The sequence below is a fragment of the Diachasma alloeum genome, unplaced genomic scaffold, assembly GCF_001412515.2.
Source record: "Diachasma alloeum isolate Michigan unplaced genomic scaffold, Dall2.0 Dall_scaffold_00326, whole genome shotgun sequence".
NCBI classification, from domain to species: domain Eukaryota; kingdom Metazoa; phylum Arthropoda; class Insecta; order Hymenoptera; family Braconidae; genus Diachasma; species Diachasma alloeum.
This window is the reverse complement of record NW_021680465.1, coordinates 760,921-776,055: the sequence shown is the minus strand read 5'-3', so window position 1 is coordinate 776,055 and position 15,135 is coordinate 760,921. Positions and strand designations below refer to the sequence as shown.

Here is a 15,135-nt window from a genome sequence, read left to right as displayed (position 1 = left end):
TTTGATTCGTCGTAATTATTCTCAAGTTAATAACCTTGACGAGGCATCGCGTACGGCGAGGGAATAAATTTATGGAAACCCTTCGCAGAAGAATCTAAATGTGGAAGAAAAACATTTTTGAAGCGGTTAAGTAATTCTCGATTTTTTTTAAGAAAAAAATTTATTTATTTAAGAATTTTTTTGGAATTCTCTTAGAAGTCTCATTGGTTGCATTTTCAGCGGCTCGGGAGGGAATTTCAATGGAATTCCGGTAGAATTTTTGCGAATTCTTTCAGCCGTAACTTCACACAGAAAAAATTTAATGGAAAAATCTAGCGAATTCGATAGAATATAAAATTCTATTGAATTTCCATTGAACGTTTTAAAAAAATTATGTTTTTCACCGATTCTATTGAATAATTCCGCAGGTTTACTGCTTTTTTCTACTCTATTTTTCTTCTATTTTCATTTAAAAATCATACAAAGAAAGAAAATATCTCAGTAGAATAGATTTTTTTCGAAAAATCACATTTTATTGATTTTTTCTATAGAATTTTTCCAATTAGGCATTTCGATAGAAAAAAACGCGCAGATTAACTGCAGAATTTTCCACCATAAAAATCATTTTAGTTTGAATTTGGATATTTAAATGGTGATTAATTTAATAATTTAAAATTGATGAGTGCATACTATCAACTATTGACTTCTTCAAAATTCAACTTAATTTAAAATTTATGATTCTGCCGACGTCTGCTTGCACGTCCTTAAGTGACGACGATTAAGATTTTCGAAAGCCTCAATTTGAAATTTTGAGATCTCAATTTAAGCTTTTAGGGAGTCTCAATCTGGAACATTTCAAAATCTCAATTTAACACTTTCAAAAATCTCCATTCAATAACATAACTCAAAATAAAGCGTGTTTTTTCATGTAAATTATCTGCAATAAATTCACCTCGAACCTGTATTTAATCCCTGGAAATTCAAGAACTCTGTGAGAATTTGAATCATTTCCAGTGAAACATTCAGACAAAAATCTCCAGCACCACCATCATTTTCCATTCCGCGACGTGAATAAAATTCTCCATTCACCGCCGACAATCCTTCGCTATTTCCATATTCAAACGAACAACGCCTCCACCTCCGTGATCCCTCAAAGCTACCGGACTTTGGAATCTATCATTTGCCGTAAATACCAGAGACGTAGCGCTAATCTATTATAAACACGTGTCAACCTTCGCAGAGTGCCGATAAAATTTGGCTAATTAATGTCAATTACTCAGGACTTGCGGTTCGCTCTTTCCGCTTCCAAACGGATATTATTATCAATTCAAAGCTGTGGTGGGGGACACGAGGATATAAGACGAGTGACGACGATTAATCTCACACGTAACACGCGCCGTTTCCGAAGAATTGAAAATACGAAGTCATGACGCGAGCTGTCGAGATAATCGGTCTTCTCGTGATTGTGGGGATCGTGGGGGCCCAGAATCCGAAATTCTACGCGCAGAAACCGGGTTCTTGTCCACCGGAACAGCCCGTTAATATTTGCGGTAGGTCTTGCTATTCTGATGCTCACTGCGAGAAAGAGGGGAAATGTTGTCCCACCACTTGTGGCGGAAGTATCTGCACTGCTCCCGTTACTCAAGGACCCCCTCCAATCGGTAAGAAATTCATTTTTGTCATTTTTTCGGGTCCACCCAAAAAAGTTATTCATTTGCTTCAAATAAAGTTTATTTAAAGAATACGAAATAAAGCTTTTATTCAAATCGAAATTTTTTCTTTATTTTAGTTATTTATTAATTATTTAAGTTCTGTTTATATTAAATACACAAAAAAATGTAAAGAGTGTAAAGTGTTTTTTTTATTATTAATAAATCTTCATTTAATTCCAATAAATGCTTCATTAATAATAAATTAAGGTTTTTCTTACATGAGAATTTTTTTTTTTAATTAAATACATTTTCTCTTTGAACTTAATTTATTATCGCTCCAGGATTGAAATTGACTCGAACAAAAAATTGTTTCCAATTTCTTTCATAAAACACATGAATGTGATTTTGTTAAAAGAATAAAACACTTTATTTGAAATGAATAAAAGGTTTATTCGATTTTAATAAATGATTCATTTGGAATAAATACTTTAGAATTAAATTAAAATTTAATTTGATGTTAATAAATTGCTTATTTGATGTAATTGAAACCTTTCTGTTGAAGCAAGTAAAAAAAAAATTCAAACAAATATTTTTATTTGATTCAAATGAACCATTTCTCTGAGTGCACTTACGCTACTCAAGCCCATTAATGTTAATTCGTAAACATTCGCGAACTATCGGACTGATGGATGTATTAAACATCGACGCATAACGGGAATCAAACGGTTATCAGGCAGTTGCACGCTCCAATAAAAAGAATGAGTTGATAGCAACCGCGGCAGTTGATAACATGGCATAACCCAAACAATAAAGAATTGTGAGAGAAAAATGTTTGTTGATGTTGCACTAGTGGACATTTCGCGTCAGATTACGAGGGAAATTCTTGTAATATTCAGAAACTAATTCACATCTAATAGAGTTCAAGAAATTTAAAAAGTCAATTTTATCAGAGCGCAAGGAGAATTTGACTAAAAAATTCGTCAAATTTTTTACAAAATCAGTGAAAATTTGAATTGTAGGTTTACAGCAAAAACGAATGTCTCAATTTTTTCAGACACTAAGAAACGTCTGAATAAAATGAAAATTTGTCTGAATTTTAAACGAACAGGTCCTCAACATCTTAATTCATGTTTAAAATTTACACGAATTTTCATTTTATTCAGACGTTTTTTATCATCTGAAAAATCTCTACAAAAGCTGTGCAAAACTCAGACTTCTTCTTGAATTTTCAATCCATCTGCGATTGAATTCAACGCGATACTTAATTCTCACAAAAAAGAAAAAAAATCTACAAATAATTTAATCTCAAAATCAGTTGTTAATCTCAAAATTGCAGCGCTAATCATTAATATATAACTTCCTCTCTAATCGCAATAAATTTCTGCAAATTTACACTGTTTACATCGACGATTTGAAAATTCCAGTGAAATCAGGATCATGTCCTGCAAATCCGACGGGTCGTTGGATCTGCACGCCGACCTGCACGACCGACAGCGACTGCCGAGGTGCGAAAAAGTGCTGCAGGAACAGATGCGGAGTCCTCGCATGCCAAAAGCCGGACGTCGAGATTGTGGAAGCCGTTGACGTGCCCAATCAACCTGAGCCGAATAATAGCCCCGCTGACGACAACTCCGTCAATGTGAACCCCAACAACCCATTCTTGTTCAGCAATAACTAATTTTATCTGACGTGTGATTCAGGGCTCAACAGCATTTCTAAAAATACTCATGCGATTGCCATTCACTCATATTTTGTACTTTAATTTTTGTGTTAGTGTTTTTTTATGTGTGGAATAAATGAAAGTTTCGCCGCCATTCGGTTCCTTACTAATGCCGTTCTCCATTTTGAAATCGTTAATAATTAGATTTCGGAATTGAATTGAGAATTATAGTTTGGAACATTTTTTTAAGATTGTTTTTGAATAAATTAATCATGAAAAAATATTAATTGATGATCAATTTAGATATCCGGCATTTATTCAGTCTCGAGGGGTCTCTGGGAAGCTATTAGCAATGGGAGAAATATTTAAAATGATCCGTTTAGAAATGATGGCGATTATTCGGACGAGAAATTATCAATTTTTGCGGTATTTTTGCAAAAATGAACTTTTGACGTTGGAATCATCAACTTTTTGCTTTTGAGCAGCAACTATTCGGCATTCGTGTAGTCCCGCGAGTCTCTAGGAAGCTATTAACAACGGAATGAAGATTTAAAGGTCCGCTTAAAAATTCCGGCGATATTTCGAACGCGAAATTATGAATTTTCGATCACATTTTTGCAAAAACAAACTTCTGCCATTGGAATCGTCGACTTTTTGCTTTGGAATAGCAACAATTCGGCGTTTGTTTGATCCAGTAGGTCTCTAGGAAGCTATCAGCAGTAGAAGAAAGATTAAAATTGGTCCATTTAGAAATAATGACGATTTTTCGAACACGAAATCATCAATTTTTATCCGCATTTTTGCAAAAATGTTTCTGACGTGGAAATGATCTACTTCCCGACATTTCCGAGTGCTTTCTGAGCTACTGCGTACCGGGATTTCCACCAATGACGCTACCCCGTATTTTCTCAAAGCCGGACCACTCTATCGTCCCCAATAAATTGAATTTCGAAGAGAAATCTCCAATATTTTCAAGGAAAAGTCATCCCTCTGTTCCCAGAACCACTGATACATCCTCTTGAATATTTCCTACAAACACAGATGTGATAACCGCTTCAGCCGACCTCCAGAGTAAATCTCCAATCCCGGTCAAGTGCAGCGAATAACGTTACCGGTGATGTTGATTCACAGCCACACACCAACACCCGCGAAAATTCCAATACATGCTTTGCAGCGATTAAGAGATTATCCCCGGTTATTCCCGCGGTGCAGTGTGTTGCGTGTGGTGGCATATCGCATTGTTCCAAGAAGGAAGAAATAGTATTTAATTTTGATCTTAATGCCACAGTAGTGCGTGGCAAGGCTGCGGCCCTGGCCCCTCGTATTTTCCTCGGGTGGGGAACCGGAGAACATTCATATCGTCTGTGGACTATTCCCTATTTAGAGAGAGTCCGCTTCGTGGCAAATACGAGAGGACCTCGGTGGGATCAACATCGCTGCAGGCCATTGCCATGGACGGTAAGACTCTCACTCATAAATAATTTTATGCGCAATTATTTAATTTTCAACGTTCATGAGTTCGCAGGAAAAATTCTGCTGCTTGCTTTGGGATTCGCGATGGCTGTTGGGGTCATCGAGGCTCAATTATCACGTAAGTTCGCAAGTTCGTTTCAACAAGTGGTTGTGAAGGAGAATATTTTGAATTTGGAATAAGTGGCTTTGGGAATTAAAGATATTCTTCGGTAAATGCGACTTATGTTGATAAATGTTTAAATATACTCATTAAAATTTAAGAAGAATGTAGTATTAATAGTTCAAATTTCCGATTGGCGAGGAATTAAATATTTCATAATGTAGAACTGTAAAGTTTCCGTTGAGTTATTGATTAACCAAATAATCAGAAATCTACCTAAATTATCGATTAATAAAATAGTTGAAATTTGAATATTCAAATTGATGATTACTTGAATATTCCAATTTTGAATTATTTTATTAATCAACAATTTAGTTGGGACGGTTGACGATTATTTGGTTAATTGAAAATTCACGGTCCCATATTATCAATTATTTAATTCATCATCAATCAGAAATTTAGGTTTTCAGTTATTTTAATATTTTTAATTTCAATGAGTTTATTTTAACTATTTTCAATCATCAAATTTGTCAATTAAATTGAGAAAAATTTGAAAAAAAAATTATGAATATTCAGCGTTATTCTAACTACGTTTTGCACAGAATTATCTTTTTTTTACACATTCGTTGTTTATAAATAAATAATCAATTCTCCTCCAAAAGTAAAAATTCTAATTTTTACCGATTTAAAAACTGTTTCCTAACGGTTCAATATCGAGATTCAAATTCCGCCCTGCAAAATTTAAATAGTAAAATACAAAAGTAGAAAAGTATTTCACTGGGGAAAAAATAGCCAGAGTACTTGGATATTCTTAAATGTGGTTTAGGGGAAAAAAATGATAAAATTTCAAATTTCTTGGAAAACAAAATAAAATTCCAAATTTTCAAGCAGCATTAAGACAAGAATTTGCCAACACACTTGAATTTCCAATGAAAATATGAATGTTCAGGGCCAAATTACATCCTGCAACCGCTTGATTTAATTCAGAATATTATTGAACTGAAAAAATGTACGAATTAGAATAATATAAAATCATGAATTTAGTTGAATACAACTACAAAATAGAATTACCATAACTTCCTCTATCGGGAAATTAAAAAACAGATCATTTCGTAAAAACCAAGGAATGAGAAACAATTTGTTGTCCTCCAGACAAAGGAGGCAACTGCCCCCTGAGAAATACAGTCTCCAGATGCATGCCCACCTGTGTAAGCGACTACCAGTGCTCGTTCAATCAAAAGTGCTGTCCCAACAAGTGCGGCTCCATGTCCTGTGCCGCGCCGAGTGCCGTGTACACAGGTAGCGACGGCGGCTACAAGGGCTCCGGTCGAGGTAACTTCCTCATACGACGCAAGCTCATTCACTCCACTTTGTCTAACGGGACGTTGTTTTCCAGATACCGGGGTCTACTGCGGAGGCGTCAAGTGCGGTCCCTACGAAAAGTGCGAATTCGATCGGACGACGAAGCGCGAGAGATGCGTTCGCACTTAATCTCGAAGAATTTCTTTCAACTTCATGGTTTCTCATTTTGTCCATCGCAAATCGCGATTTTATGATCTATTCAATGCCGTGAGATGTATTAAGCTTTTTGAGTAATAAAGTTTGGGCGTTTTTCAATATTTTCGACTCCTCCATTACCGTATACCCTTCGGTTTCTTACGGATTTTCCCTTTTCCGCAGCACATTAATTCCTAATGCTTCCTCCGATTTTCGAAAAATTCGAAACCTTCCAGAGGTGTTCCCCCGCGGCCACCCATCCTCCTAGCGACACTCAGCATTAATGTCCACATCAAATTCAATCACAAAATATTGAAATCTCAAGTTGTACATTTTTTTGCACATGACGAGTGAATTTAAATTGCGCACATATTTATTGAAAACGTTCACAAAAAATTGATTGAGTGGCTAAAATGTATGAAGAAAGCTCACACTCAGTGAAAAATACAACAAATTGAAATCGAATGAAACTTAAATGCAAAAAATGCACATTAATTTTTTTTTACTCAAAATAAATTGAATAGATAAATAGATGTCCCTAAAAGTAATCAAGTGTTCCTTGAAATGAATGAATGAATAAATAATGAATGAATGAAAGAAGGCGAATAAAAAATTAACTTCACAAAAAGTCGATAGCTCTCTTTTCAAAAAATTCTCCATTCTTCCCGCTTCAAACTTCGATCTATCTCGATAATCGACTCATCCCCTCCCCGCGGTCGCCATTCCGCCGATGGTGACCATAATAAACCCCCTCGCCTCGCGAAATAATAATGCACCGCTGTCAGTTTCGGAGCGGTTCCACCAAACGTGTAAATAATTAAGAAAATTGAAAGAAAACAGAACAGTCATTATGGTTTGACGTTGAGTGTTACTTGGGGGGTATTGTCATAGCCACCGGCGCTGCAGCGTCCGTCCACGTCGAATGTTTGCGGAGAGCATAGGTTAGGTGATTCAATTGAATCGGAATTGATACAAATTGCAACAATGGCACTGGAATTTATGGTGAATCGGGTGAAGGCCCTCGTGGTTTTGCTCCTGGGGGTCTTCAGACGTGCCTTATGCTGCCTCAGGAGGAGGAGGAGATCCTCGTGTGATTCCATACCACTCTCAGCCGTCGGAGTCGTGCCTAATTCCAACAATAGTCGAGTTGTGAGTGAACCAAAGGGTTTTAAAACTGATATTAAACACTTGGGAATTTGAATGAATGAATGGAATTCTGTTAATTCATCCATAGATGAAAATAAAGCTATTTAGTAATACCCTGAGGGCGAAACAAATTATTTAAAATCATTTCTTGCAGATACTGAAGTCAAATTTGTATTTGAGAATAGTAATACATTCAAAGTTTTATTTAGAATTGAATATTAAGAAAAAATATGGAGTACTTTTCATTGTTAAAGGAGAATATATAATAAATATTCACATTACGAGCTCATAATTTCATCTCCATAAGAACAGTTGGAGCAAATAATTCATCATGAGAAGATCCTCCAATCAGTTAACAAGCTAATTATTTTTAATTAGTCTTCTATCATTTCTTATATTTATTATTTCATCAGGAGCAGGAGCACTGGGAACAGTGGGATGAGAATCCAGTGGTCATTGTCCCTGACAAACCGGTCAATCCTATCCAGAGTAAAATCGACCAGTACAGGCAACAGATAGCCAAACCTCCTGAACCACTCGAGGAACCGCAGATCAATTTTTTTGAGGTTTTCATCAATTTCTTTATGCCTTCAGTTATTATTAAAAATACAATTTAATTGATAACATAAATTTAATAATTAATCAACTGTTTTATTTTAATTTAGTTAAATTTTTGGTTCATTGCATCTCTTTTGCATTAGCCAATAGTAAAAATATGTAAAAAAATCACTGCATACTGACATTTTAGACAATATTCATTCATGTTTTCATAATTGACATTCTGAGATATCTATTTTGACACGAAGTTTTTCTGCTTTGTCTTCACGAATTGGTTATCAAATAATGACGATCGTTTTACAGGACATGACACCAAGAATAACGAAACAGAAGAAAGTCCTCATTAAAACTAAATCAGAGGAGTCCGGAGCCAATCTCTCCAAGTTTGCGATTGCAGCTGAGAGAATTCCAACGGTAAAATCACATTCAGTAAAATTCCTGTTTATTTTCCTCAATGAAAATCCTTCAGAAATGATAATTGGGAGAAATAATCTGTTCGCATCTAATTGTGACAATCTTTTTCCTCATTCAGAATAATCTCGAGGTGTGGGACGATAACGCAGCGACGTGGGAGGACGAGACTGCGGAAGAATTCGGAGATACAACTGAGGAACTCAGGAGACAGAAACGTCGAGAGCGTGAGAAAAAATTGTACGAGCAGCAGCAGAGGCGCATGGAGTACAACTTCAGACCACCACCGCTGGGGGAAAAAATAGTCTCCTGATCCTGACCATCAGTCCCCAATGGACGCGAATGGGGCAAAATGGACACTTTTGAATTTTTTTGAATTCTATCGTGAAGCACTTTTTTTGAATTTTTTTGAACCTCAATAAGTCATTGAGTGTGAGATGAAATGGAATAATTTTTTTTCTATGAAAAGCATGCTTCTCCCTCTTTGTGATGAGACTCAATTGATAAATTTATTCTTGAGTTATGAACATGGAAAAAAATGGGTCCATTTTGCCCCAGCCTCCCGTAAGTCTTTCCAATTTCATGTTGAATATATGGGGGAGACACTGTTGACAATTTTCTGCCTGAATTTTCCAATTGAAGCGATGGTTTTGTGAATATTGACAGCTTCAGTGTGTAAAATTGACAGATTTTTCCTGTCATATCATACAATTGAAAGAAGACTTCTTGTTTCTGAAGAATTCAGCAGAAATATTCTTTAATAATCTGTTAATTCATGGAAGCTTTGATTTTTAAGGATCTTTTATGGGAAATTTCATGTGAAATTCTCTCAGTGTGAGGACAGACCAGCGTGCACATGAATAAGCAATATTCCGATGAACAATTAGGCCCTCGGACTGTTTTGAAGGAACAACTTTGCACGAAATAAAATACTCTTAAATTGAGAATATTCCCTTTTTTATTTTCTCAATTCAAGTATATTTTATTTTTAAATGGCGAATATTTATGCTTGAATCAACAGTATTCTTCAAGGATGTTGATATTTTCCACTAAAATTCTTCATTTTATTTTTTTCTGTGAGTCTGTAATTTCTTTTCGTGCAATAATTCATGTATTTTCTCATGAAAAGCTCCAGGCATCCTTCGATGCCTGAAAAACCATCAAAATCATTCGCAGTCTGCTACACAAATCATGTTCCTCTCCCAATGGACGCGCATTTAAAATCACCCGATTAGTCTCAAGGATTTTCCTCGTGATTTTTTGAGTGCTGTATGACTAACTCGTGATAATCGCACCCTGAAAGTCGTTAAATGCATTCCACTTTGATGATTTCATCATTGGACTTGTTTCCTTCCTTTATCATCGAATATTGTATTGATTTTTCGTTATCTAGTATGATTGTGTTATGACTATAAATATCAAAAGTGTTTTCAATGAAATCCGACTTTATTAATAACCAAAAATTTATTATACATAAAATGCAAATTTCCTTCATTTCCCCTCTCCAAACTAGCAATGAATACAGAGCTAAGTGAAATAAAAATGGAATCGTAACATTTTCGAGTTTTTATTTGGAGTTGAATATTAGAAAAAATTGTGAGGCAATTGTCATTGCATTAAAATTGACAATTTCGCAAGCGATAGATCCTAAATCAGTAGCGAAGCGGTAAAATGGTTTATAGATTCATAGAACGGTATTCAATTTTCTTTTATTTGTTAGGCAGGCTTCATGAAAATCAACGCAAGACGATTGTACTCATGAAAACCGCCTTACTTTCTCCATTATATCTCCATATAGATATCTATAATCATAGTTACGGCTACAATAATACCTACGAATAGTTAAATTATAGCCGAATAGATCGGCTATAATAGAAAACGTTTCATGGATTTTTTTTAAAGCGAAAGGGCTAGTCCTCAGCTTCACATTCCAACAATGATTTTCAAATACAACCTTCCCGCCATTTACTAATGCGCCTGCCCCCCGGAGTGGGGGGTGCACCCAAAAACGCGCGCCAGACAAAGCATCACATTGCATCACATTTCGCTCTAAACAAGATGGCTGACATGGAGCAACGTAGTAAAGAGAGTTCGGTTGCGGGTCAAAAAGAAACAATGGTGAAACAGGAAAAAAGGGATAATGCGTTCACGAACGGTAGCAAAGGGTCGGGGGACGATGCTGACAGTGTCGAGGAGATGCCACTGGACATTGGGGAGCATTACCTGGTGCGAAGATCCGACGACTCCTGGCGTAAGTTCATTTCGATTATTATCGGGCACGCGACTGCGAATAGTCACTCGTCATGGCGATGACGCGATCGGGTGTCTTCGGCGTGCTCTGGATTCCGTTTGAATTCGTCATGTGTGGAGGGTACAGTCTGCATGGCGCAAGTGGAGAAAACAGAATTTCCCAAAGAATTCACTGGTCGGAATAATTAGGCATTTGTTTTCAGTTTTGTTTTTGCTTCGTTTTTTTTTTTAATCTTACAACATTGCTAATAAATTAGGAATAGGGGAGGTTGGGGTAAAACGGACACTTTTGACTTTTCTTAAAATGTTAATGAGGGGTTGAAATGTTGATAAAATTTGATAATTTTTTTTTTCAATACAAAGAACAATTCTTCCCCTTTGTGACGAGTTTAAACTGAGCTCAATTGATCAATTTGTTTCTGAGTTATGAATAATTTTGAAAAAGTCCAGTGTCCGTTTTATCCCACCCGCCCCTATGCTTTCGAATGGGTAGTTTGCACGTAATTTGGTTCTATCATGTATAATTCATTGGTTATTTCATTTTATTAAGTTGAATGAGATTTCTTTTCAAATAATTTTGTCAGATCTTCAACTTAGTTGAGTGTTATCATCATCATTATTCTTATTATCCCTTTCTTCTATACAAACGATTGTTTTTTTTACGGCTCTGTTAATAGAAAAATTTTATTACACATACTTGAATGAATTTGAAACATCACATTTGAAGAAACCATCGGAAAGCTCAGTTTCAGGGAAATTCATGGAAAATTCGAAATTTTCAACAATCATCATAAAAATCAAATCAACCAATATAGCTATCGTAACCATCTTTTAAGTTCGACTTAATGGCAGTAAAACACACATTTTAAGCATGATATTCAAATATATTCCCGGAATTCTGATTTTCAAAAAATACAAAATTTTTGCAAATTTTCAAATAAATCAAAATAACGATTATTGCTATCGCCTTCATCTTCGAACTCGGTCAAAAGGACGTCCAAACAAATTTTTTAAGCCATCATTCAATCAATTCAGAAAATTTTTTTAGTTGTCGTGGGATAGCCGACTTTCGAAAAAATTCAAAAATTAAAAAACTAATCGATGAATTAAACTTTAATTAATGGCGACCGATAGGGCTCAACAATATCTACATTTGAGGAGGAAGAAGATTCAATTCCATCGATTCATTAGCGAACGATTGCAAAGCTTTCATTCAGATGCAAAAATACTTAATCTCCCATTCAATTTCCTCCAGATCCAGCCGAAATAATCCAGACTCGATTCAACGATGGCGAAGGACATTACGAGTATTACGTTCACTACGAAGGCTACAACAGAAGACTGGACGAGTGGGTGCCGAGGGACAGAATCATGTCAAGTAGGTTCGACATGTCGGACACCAGTTGGAAGACCAGTGAGAACGCCCCAGCTGGTGATCTCCTAGCCGATTCGTCGGACAGAAAAATCACGAGAAATCAGAAGAGAAGGCACGACGAGATCAACCACATTCAGAAGGTACCAAGCCTCACTCATTGATTTTCACCTGACTTTCTCATCAACACAAAATAATTTTTTCACTCCAGACTTATGCAGAGATGGATCCAACGACTGCTGCCCTGGAGAAAGAGCACGAAGCCATAACTAAAGTCAAATACATCGACAAAATTCAAATTGGTACGTGGGGAAATATTCTCTTGTAGACAGTAGTTAAAGGTAGATAAAAGGGGCTCACTATTTCAAAAGTTTATCTGCAGGGCGGTATGAAATCGACACGTGGTACTTCAGCCCTTACCCTGAGGAGTACGGAAAACAACCGAAATTGTGGATTTGTGAATATTGCCTCAAGTATATGAGACTGGAGAAGACTTATCGATATCACATGGTAGGAAGTCATTTTTATATTTCTATAATAACTTCTATTTTATAATGACTTGTGGCAAGTGATTTTCTCGTTGAATTCATCATTCAAATTTATTTCGTTTAGATAATTGATAATTTTGTTCTATTCTATCATTCATCATTTCAATTTTTTTTCTATTATTTTATTTCATGTTTCGACTCTCAAAAATTACTACAAAAATACTCGATCATGTCGATTTAATATTAATAATTTAACATCCAACAAAACATTGAAAATTAGATGTTTAATTGCTTTACCATTTTATTATGCACTTAGAGATTGCTTTATAAATTATATTTTTTTGCAGAGTGAATGTACTCACAGACAACCGGTAGGAAAAGAAATATACAGAAAAGGTACACTAAGTATTTGGGAAGTGGATGGAAGAGAGCACAAGATTTACTGTCAAAATTTGTGCCTCCTTGCTAAACTGTTTCTAGACCACAAGACCCTTTACTTCGATGTGGAGCCATTTCTATTTTACATTCTGTGTGAAGTCGATAAGCATGGAGCACATCTTGTTGGATACTTCTCAAAAGTGAGCAAAAATTCCTGGGAATTATTAGATGTGATAATTATTTTCAAAGGATATTTTAATGAAAAAGCTGTTGTTCTCGAATAAAAAGTGAATTTGATTTTGATCAACAGCTTTTTATTGTATTTCCTGGCAACAGACAGATTTTGTGATGGAAAAATCGAATATCTTTGGAGAGATCCAATCTAAGAATCCTTGAAAATTAATTAACACACCTAATAATTAAGTTTGGAAGGGGCGAATGGCGAAATTTGTATTTATTTTGATCTTTCAGGAAAAGGAGTCTCCAGATGGCAATAACGTTGCGTGCATCCTGACGCTGCCACCCTTCCAACGACAGGGGTATGGGAAATTACTCATTGCTTTTAGTTATGAATTGAGTAGGATCGAACAGGCAGTGGGGAGTCCGGAGAAGCCACTCAGTGATCTGGGGAAACTCTCGTACAGGAGCTATTGGAGCTGGATTCTTCTGGAGATTTTGAGGGATTTCAGGGGCACACTCAGCATCAAAGACTTGAGGTGTGTAAAAATATCGGGGTATACTAGAGAATAGAATGAAAATTGTAGAGTGAGGAATTAAAGAATAGGGATTTCGGTGGTGATTCAAGAGTAAAATGTTTTTGTTCGAGAATTTTAGAGTGAAATTTTAGAAATTTTCAGTGCAGACTTTAGAATATAAAAAAGGTTCATGAATAGATTTCATTGCATAATCATGCTGAATTCTTCAGGAAACACATAAGACTCTCTGCGACTGGGTTACTGTATAAATGAATTATTTATTGAATGAATCAAGAATATTTATCCTCAAGTTACTACAGTTGTCAGTGAATATCTCGGAATCTAAGGCAGATAGCAACATTTTCGTCATAATCTTTTTTGTAGCTCTCAAATCGCCCTACAAAAAAGGTTATCATAAAAATTTCTCTATCTCGTCTAGATTCTAAGATATTCCTAAAAAACTCAGTTGAAGACTGAGTCGACTAGAATCGTGTTACTAATTGCATTTCCTCCTCAACGTTCACCTGAAAAATCGTTAAAAAATCAAATCTCGTTTCAGCCAAATGACGTCCATCTCCCAAACCGACATAATCTCGACCCTCCAAAGTATGAACATGGTGAAATACTGGAAGGGACAGCACGTGATCTGCGTCACCCCAAAACTAGTTGAAGAGCACATAAAAAGCAGTCAGTACAAGAGACCCCGTCTCGCAGTGGACAGCACAGCTCTCCGGTGGGGTGCACCACCCCGTAAGAACGTCAAACCCGGAAAAAAGTGCTGAAAACTCCCGAGGAAAGCCCCAGGAAGTCAAAGTAAACTCCCAAACACGAGCCAGACTAATTACGATTAATCCAGAGCCTCGATAATATTATCGTTTCCAGCTTGATGTAATCGTGCTAGTTCTCCCCTGCGTCGAGAAAGGAAAAACCCAGATATTCGTGGTTTATGACAAATCGCCAGTGTGAAAATGAAACCCTAGAGGGACTTATGGAGTGCAACCAGAGCTGAATAAAATCCCAAGTGAATTAAAGAATAATTAAAATGAGTTTGATTGGAAGATTCGTGAATATTCGTCATTCCGGGTACATCAGACCTGACAAATAATATGTTATTTGGAATACTTTGATCCAGACGAATGCAGGGAATGCCTTGAAATATTTTCATTTCATAACGAGTGGAGAATTGATTGATGAAGGCAAGAATGGCAGAATATCATAACCATTTTCAAGACTTAATAAATTAAATAAGTATCGCATGAGAGAAATTGTTGGTAATTCAGATGAAAAAAAATTCTTTGAGTAAAATATTAATTAAGGTGATTGGCAGAATGAGAGAATATAACAATATTCTGAACTTGACAAATTGAATGAAATAAAATGAAATACAATATCCCAGACACGAATCCGACTAATTATGATTAATCCAGAGTCTCGATGATATCGCTTTCAGCTTGACGTTATCATGCTGTATAATAG

At 35.9% G+C, this 15,135-nt stretch overlaps 4 protein-coding genes across 4 annotated transcripts; all 4 read left to right on the top strand.

The window, feature by feature from the left end:
• Positions 1–1,163: 1,163 nt before the first annotated feature.
• LOC107040221 (waprin-Phi1-like) lies at positions 1,164–3,574 on the top strand. Its single transcript, XM_015260194.2, has 2 exons — positions 1,164–1,640; positions 3,056–3,574. The coding sequence occupies exons 1-2, from the start codon at positions 1,406–1,408 to the stop codon at positions 3,307–3,309; spliced, it is 489 nt and encodes a 162-aa protein (XP_015115680.1). The 5' UTR covers positions 1,164–1,405; the 3' UTR covers positions 3,310–3,574.
• A 907-nt stretch (positions 3,575–4,481) lies between these two features.
• On the top strand, positions 4,482–6,483 carry LOC107040222 (waprin-Thr1). The gene is made up of 4 exons (XM_015260195.2): positions 4,482–4,749; positions 4,817–4,882; positions 6,017–6,196; positions 6,261–6,483. Exons 1-4 carry the CDS (start codon positions 4,743–4,745, stop codon positions 6,353–6,355), a joined length of 348 nt encoding a protein of 115 aa, XP_015115681.1. The 5' UTR covers positions 4,482–4,742; the 3' UTR covers positions 6,356–6,483.
• Positions 6,484–7,091: 608 nt separating this feature from the next.
• On the top strand, positions 7,092–9,915 carry LOC107040289. The gene is made up of 4 exons (XM_015260315.1): positions 7,092–7,510; positions 7,921–8,073; positions 8,369–8,479; positions 8,598–9,915. The coding sequence occupies exons 1-4, from the start codon at positions 7,346–7,348 to the stop codon at positions 8,787–8,789; spliced, it is 621 nt and encodes a 206-aa protein (XP_015115801.1). The 5' UTR covers positions 7,092–7,345; the 3' UTR covers positions 8,790–9,915.
• Positions 9,916–10,019: 104 nt separating this feature from the next.
• Positions 10,020–15,062, top strand: LOC107040288 (histone acetyltransferase KAT8). Its single transcript, XM_015260314.1, has 7 exons — positions 10,020–10,727; positions 11,982–12,241; positions 12,310–12,400; positions 12,481–12,608; positions 12,934–13,164; positions 13,436–13,680; positions 14,219–15,062. Exons 1-7 carry the CDS (start codon positions 10,448–10,450, stop codon positions 14,439–14,441), a joined length of 1,458 nt encoding a protein of 485 aa, XP_015115800.1. The 5' UTR covers positions 10,020–10,447; the 3' UTR covers positions 14,442–15,062.
• The last annotated feature ends 73 nt before the right edge of the window (positions 15,063–15,135 follow it).